Source organism: Engraulis encrasicolus, chromosome 10 (assembly GCF_034702125.1).
Source record: "Engraulis encrasicolus isolate BLACKSEA-1 chromosome 10, IST_EnEncr_1.0, whole genome shotgun sequence".
Classification (NCBI taxonomy): domain Eukaryota; kingdom Metazoa; phylum Chordata; class Actinopteri; order Clupeiformes; family Engraulidae; genus Engraulis; species Engraulis encrasicolus.
Window position 1 is genome coordinate 53094092 of NC_085866.1, and position 7500 is coordinate 53101591.

General features: G+C 45.4%; 1 protein-coding gene across 1 annotated transcript in view; it reads right to left on the bottom strand.

Moving 5' to 3' along the window:
* LOC134457344 (voltage-gated purine nucleotide uniporter SLC17A9-like) overlaps positions 1–7500 on the bottom strand; it is a 31804-nt gene that overhangs the window by 9473 nt on the left and 14831 nt on the right. Inside the window, exons 7-8 of the mRNA XM_063209316.1 lie at positions 901–997; positions 455–542 (exon numbers count right to left, since the gene is read on the bottom strand). Coding sequence (XP_063065386.1) covers positions 455–542; positions 901–997 — 185 coding nt within the window. The remainder of the gene's footprint in view (positions 1–454; positions 543–900; positions 998–7500) is intronic.

Genomic DNA, 7500 nt, shown 5'->3' on the forward strand with positions numbered 1-7500 from the left:
AGCCAGCCAGCCAGCCACGCATGCAGCTATTTACATTGCAGACAGGAGGGGCCACCTCCTTTAACACTCTTAATAACAGTGAGAGAGAGAGAGAGAGAGAGAGAGAGAGAGAGAGAGAGAGAGAGAGAGAGAGGGAGGAAAAGATAATAAGAAAATGAAAGCTGGAAAGGAGGAGAAAGTGCTGAATTGGCAAAATGCCAGCAGGAATTAGATGGCTGGATATGAGAAGAATAAGGCACAAGACCATACTACTGACACACAAGGCAATTAATAAATGACATGGCAGTTCCTAAAAAAGAAACGATGCTCGCATGTGCACACAGGCACGCACAAACTACATCTTGCCACACACACACACACACACACACACACACACACACACACACACACACACACACACACACACACACACACACACAGACACAGACACAGACACACACACACAGACACACACCTTGGCTAATGAGGTGGTCTGAGAGGCAGCCGCTGAAGAGTGAGGAGGGGATGGCCACGAACCAGGGGATCACATTAAACACCCAGCCCTGAGGACACAGAGGACACACACACACACACACACACACACACACACACCATGATTCAATGTTTCATAACAATAACAAAAAAACATGATTATTTTTTTTTACGGCCATTTCAACATGCTGCACTCGACTCATTTCCATTACTCTGGCTCTACACTCATTTGTACAGTATTTCCCAGTAGGTCTTTTAAAAATCTATTTTAAAGAGCAGTGAAATAGGAGAAAGGAGGCGAGTAGGAGACTGATGGGAGAGGATCAGAAAATGACCCCAGGCTGGAATCGAAGCTAGATCGACGATGTAACAGTACGGTGCCATACTGTTACATCAAGGCCATATTTTTGAGAGGTTTTAGGAACTGACCTTGGCATCCGGAAAGGTGTCCTTGAAGAAGGTGGGCAGCCAGGACAGCAGGGTGAAGAAAGTGCTCGCAGTGCAGAGGTGTGTGACGATGACCGCACTATACATGGAGACAAAATGCATACAGACAAATCACACACAAACAAAACACACAACCACACACAACCACAACCACACACAACCACAACCACACACACACACACACACACACAACCACACACACACACACACACACACACAGACACAGACACACACACACACACAGACAGACACACAGACACACACACACACACACACACAAAACAAAGGGCCAAAGGTCAAGACTAGGCAGAAGCACTGCAGCCCCAATGGAATTACCCATTTTTTGAGAGGTCACAAGAACAGAATTCTAGAACAATTCAAAAGAACAGACTCGTAATATAGGCAAAACATGGCAGCATAGTTCTACAATAATGTTAGGAAGTGCAGGGAAAACAGTGGCACAAATTAATAACAAAATGCAGCGTGTGAAATTTGCTTTGTTGTCTGATTGAGTACATGTGGAACAGCTTTAAAAGGGACACTGGGAAACTTTCATCAGCTGCCAAGCAACATTTTGTAACAACATTCACACACAGTATGAATAATACCACGCTCATATAAAGCAATGAACACAGCAGCATCCGCATAAACAGTATGCTTTTCATAAAGTAATGAGCCAAACAAAATCCGCATGAATATTACCATGCTTTTATAAAGCAATGAACACAACACATTTACACAGCATGATTATTACCAAGCTCTTTTACAGCACACAACACATTCATAGAGCCTTCTCAAAGCACGCATAATTACTATGCACTTCCAAAGAACTGATCACACCATTCACACAGCACCCGAATAATACCATGCATTTCTAAAGCACCGCCCTCCCCGTCTAGAGAACAGACAGCCTGATATTGAGAGAGAGAGAGAGAGAGAGAGAGAGAGAGAGAGAGAGAGAGAGAGAGAGGCAAAGATAATAAGAAAATGAAAGCTGGAGAGGAGGAGAAAGTGCTGAATTGGCAAAATGTCAGCAGGAATGAGATGGCTGGATATGAGAAGAATAAGGCACAAGACCATACTACTGACACACAGAAGGCAATGACATGGCAGTTCCTAAAAAAAGACACTTACACAAAAAAACATGCTCGCATGCGCACACAGGCACGCACAAACTACATCTTGCCACACACACACACACACACACACACACACGCACACACACACACACACACACACACACACACACACACACACACACACACACACACACACACACACACACACACACTTCCCACTTAATAGCCTGAGCCAGTGGTTCCCAAACTGGAGTACACAGAGCTACTGCAAGGCCGTCCCAGGTAAAAGGGACAGTTTGTGTGATATCTTAGAATGCGGGGTTCCTATTATTGCCCACTAGGTGGCATTCTACTAGGACCATGTGTAATCCTGCCTCTGATTAGTCAACACCTGCATTTACCATATAAGGTAGACGCCAACTAGTTTCACTTGTTTCACTCCTGCACGGGTCGCGTGCTTGACCTGCCGTGTCTGTAATGTATGCTCCTGGTGCTTGAACGAAATATAAAAGACAACTAAACGGGAAATGCTTGTGTGGACATTCGATTCTTTCTTCTGGAGATACAACATCTTTCTGGCGACGAGGATGAACGCAACTAATGGACTTTCGGATTGGAGCTAAAGTGGATGCTCGAAGTGGGAACTCTTTGTGAAGTTTGGACGCTGGACTTTTCGGTGAGGGGAGAAAAGAAAAAGAAGGAAATAATACGAACTGAAGTAAGTTGAAAATGACGCTAGTGGCATTTGATGCTAAAGCCCAAACATGGGAGGAATACTGTGAAATACTGGAACAGTTTTTTGCGGCCAATGAGATAACTGATGCAGCGAGGCAACGCGCTGTGCTCATTAGTGTAGTCGGGCCAACTACATACAGTTTGATGAGAAGCCTTCTTAGCCCCATGAAACCGAAAGATAAAAGTTACAGAGACCTAGTCAAACTGTTAAAAGACCACTTCCATCCGAAGCCCAGTGAAATAGTGCAGCGGTACAAATTTGATTCACGCACCAGAAAACATGGCGAGTCTGTATCTGACTACGTAGCAGAGCTACGCCGCTTGGCGCAAGATTGCAACTACGGAGATAAACTAAAGCAAATGTTGAGAGATAGGCTTGTATACGGGATTAATGATCAGCGTATTCAGAGACGCCTTCTGTCCGAGACAGAATTAACCTTCGACAAAGCACTGTCCATCGCTTTAGCCGTAGAGACTGCAAACAAAAATGCGCAAGATTTGAAACTTCCAAGCGCCTCTGTGAACTTCATGAAGAAGGGCTCGCAGGGGGCTAATGGATTTCGAGGAGCGACAACAGAGTGTTATCGGTGCAAGGGAACCAAGCATACGGCCGCGGAGTGCAAATTCAAACTAGTCAAGTGTCATGTGTGTGGCAAAATTGGACATATCGCAAAAGCCTGCCGCAACAAGGACGCACAGGAGTCCGGCAGCAGAGGATACAGAGATGGAAAGAAAGAAAAGAAACCATCTGCCTACCACCGCTCCCACCAAGTGGAGGTAAGACAAGATGAAAGTGAGAGCTCATCTGATGATGCATTACCTTTCCATTTCATGAAATACAAATTGGGGCAAATGAATGATGTGCATGTGAGAAAAGTTGACCCCTATGTAGTGCAGTTAACTGTGAACAAAAAAGATATCCAATTTGAAATTGACACTGGCTGCAGTCTTACTGTAATGAATGAAAAAATGTTCAAAAAGACATGGAAAGACACTAAGATGCCAGATTTAAAGCCAGCCAAAATGCGCTTGGAGACATACACAGGCGACCCAGTTAAAGTCCTGGGTATCGCGTCAGTAAAAGTTAAATACAAGCAGCAAAGTTGCAAATTGCCTCTAGTGGTGGTCGGAGGAAATGGCCCCAGTCTCCTAGGCCGAGGCTGGATGGAGAAAATTCAGCTTGACTGGAGAGAAATTAAAGCACATCCCAAATCATGCAATGTGCTAAATGTCAAGACCGAAAAAATGACACTGGAGAAAGTGTTAGACAAACATGAAAATGTCTTTAAAGATGAACTGGGCACGCTTAAAGGCACCCACTCCTACAAATGTCACTGAGTTGAAGTCCTATTTAGGATTATTGAATTATTACAACAAATTCCTGCCAAATTTAGCAACACTGCTAGCGCCACTGCATGAACTGTTGAGGCAAGATGTACCCTGGAGATGGCAGCAAAGCCAAGCTGAGGCTTTTCAAAAGTCAAAAGATCTCTTAAGCTCAGCACAAGTGCTAGTGCACTACTCAGCTGATTTAGACTTAATGCTCTCGTGTGACGCTTCGCCATACGGCGTGGGCGCAGTTTTGTCACACCGAATGCAAGATGGCAGTGAACGTCCATTGGGGTTCATGTCCCGAACACTGTCTCCTGCTGAGAAAAGATACTCACAGTTAGATAAGGAAGGGTTAGCCATCATCTTCGGCATTAAGAAATTTCATAAATACCTGTATGGTCGTAAATTCACCATCTACACAGATCACAAACCATTGATTTCCCTGTTCAATGAGAAAAAGCCCATACCACAGATGGGGTCTCCACGAGTTCAGCGCTGGGCAGTACACCTGAGTGCATACGAGTACACCCTTGTTTACAAACCAGGCAAACATCATGCCAATGCCGATGCACTTAGCAGGCTACCAGTAGCTGGAAAGGTGAGAGAAGAGGAAAATGAACAAGTGTTGATGATGGATCTGTTGGATGACTCACTGCTAGACCCTGGACAGATAAAGCGCTGGACAGCGAGAGATGTAGTGCTGTCTCAAGTTCATGAGCATGTCCTGAGGGGTTGGCCTGGCAAAGTGGACTGTGATCTAAAACCATACCACAAGAGACGCACTGAGCTAAGTGTGAGAGACGGTTGTGTAATGTGGGGGGCACGACTGATTATACCCTCAAAAGGCCAAAAGCAAGTGCTGAAGTTGCTTCATCAAACGCACTCTGGCATGACTCGGATGAAGGGCTTGGCAAGGTCATACGTATGGTGGCCGGGCATGGACCAAGAGGTGGAGAGGGAAGCACAGTCGTGTGAAGAATGTCTGGAAAAACAAAAGGCACCACCCACTGCGCCATTACACCCCTGGGAATGGCCTGAGTCACCATGGTCGAGACTTCACGTGGATTTCGCTGGACCATTCCAAGGTGAGATGTTCTTGTTGATTGTTGATGCTCACAGTAAATGGCTAGACATCTATCCAGTGAAAACAGCCACATCCCACGTTACCATTGAGAGACTGAGACAAAGTTTCAGTGTTTTTGGACTTCCCAAAATGCTAGTATCTGATAATGCTACATGTTTCACAAGTGCGGAATTTGAGTCTTTTATGCGACAGAATGGCATTCAACATGTGAGGTCCGCACCCTTCCATCCTTCATCCAACGGGCTAGCAGAGAGGGCGGTCCAGACCTTCAAGGAGGGGATGAAGAAGATCAAAGGTGAGACTACACAAACAAGACTGTCAAGATTTCTATTCAGTTATCGCATCACTCCTCATGCAACCACAGGCCTGTCCCCTGCAGAGTTGATGATGTCAAGGAGACTCAGATCTGTGTTCGATGTGATGTTGCCAAATGTGAAAACAAAAGTGCAGAACAAACAACTGAAACAGAAACTAGCTCACAACAAAAACAAACGATTGAGAAATTTCATACCCGGAGACAAAGTTTACATCAGAAATTACTCCTACGGTCCTAAATGGATCCCAGCAGTCATTCAGGATAGCACTGGTCCTCTGTCCTATACCGTAGTCGTCGGAGGTGGACAGATCATGAAGAGACATGTGGATCAAGTGAGAGCAAGACTGTTTGACACTGTTCCCAGTCAGGATCTCAAGAGCGAGTTGGAACTGTCAGTGGACATCCCTGATGGTGCTACCGACTCTGTGCCGGTGGAAACTGGCATGGCTACAGTGGAGGAACTTCCTTCACCAGAGCTGGAGCGTCCATCGTCTCCAGATGTTCCTGTGCCAGCTGTGCAGGTACCACCTGACCTTCCGGTGCCAGCAGAGGTGCCACGCTCCGCGCAGCAAAGAGCTTCACCTGCTGTGTCCGCTGCTCCAGTGGAGTTGCGGCGCTCTGGGCGTGAAAGGCGCCCCCCGGACTATCTGCGTTATTAGTTAGAGGTGAGATCCTTTTCCCATTCAGAGAGCAACAATACGCTCTGGGCTCACCAGAGGGACGTACCCTCTAAGCTTTAGTTTCAAGAAGATGCACACACAGACATTGAAAAAAGAAAACTGACAAAAAAAAGAAAAAAATGCACACACAGACATTGAAAAAAGAAAACTGACAAAAAGAAAATGTTCCCGTTTTTTGTATTTAATTGTATCGTGATGAGAATATCTTGTTGCTGCAGTAATGTATGTGGTCTATTACAATAGTTAACTTTCAGTTAAGTGAAATGATATACTATCTGCTTAAAGGTGGGGGAGATGTGATATCTTAGAATGCGGGGTTCCTATTATTGCCCACTAGGTGGCATTCTACTAGGACCATGTGTAATCCTGCCTCTGATTAGTCAACACCTGCATTTACCATATAAGGTAGACGCCAACTAGTTTCACTTGCTTCACTCCTGCACGGGTCGCGTGCTTGACCTGCCGTGTCTGTAATGTATGCTCCTGGTGCTTGAACGAAATATAAAAGACAACTAAACGGGAAATGCTTGTGTGGACATTCGATTCTTTCTTCTGGAGATACAACAGTTTGCATTACACCTTGAATATTATGTCGCGATATAACTAGGGCCCTAAATTAACGTTTTTACATCACCAGTCAAAATGGCTACCAGATGTTAATCTTACGAGCCAAACACACACTCACTAATGGGTCAAAGTGGCTAGTAAGTTGGTCTTTTCTACCAAACTGAAATTTTACCGGCATTTGGCCGGTTGGCTGGTGTTAATTTAGAGCCCTGCATATAACCATTCTATAAAATTGGTTAGTCAGTACTAACAGTATTTGTCTTGCGCGATTACTTCATGTGTTTACTGTTCCTGGGAAAAGTTCCACTTTTTCAACAATTTCGTGCAAAATCGACTGTTAAAAAATTGTGGGGATTGGGGGGGGGGTCTCAGAAATATTCATGGTTCCAAAAGGGAGTCGCATCGCAACAGGAAATGTTTGGGAAGCACTGGCCTAAGCCCTGGCAGCTAAACCCACAGCCCTCCATACAGTGCTGACATACAGTCTGGGCAGCGTGCAGGGGCTCAGCAGAACAAGCTCTCCAAGCAAACTATTCTCATGATAGTGTGTGTGTCTGTGTGTGTGTCTGTGTGTGTGTCTGTGTCTGTGTGTGTGTCTGTGTGTGTGTGTGTGTGTGTGTGTGTGTGTGTGTGTGTCTGTGTCTGTGTCTGTGTCTGTGTCTGTGTCTGTGTCTGTGTCTGTGTCTGTGTCTGTGTGTCCGTGCATGTGTGTGTGTGTTTGTGTAGCATTCCTAGCCCTTTAGTCACTGTGGGCTTAGCAGATGAGATGAGCATGGTTGTGGTGGACAA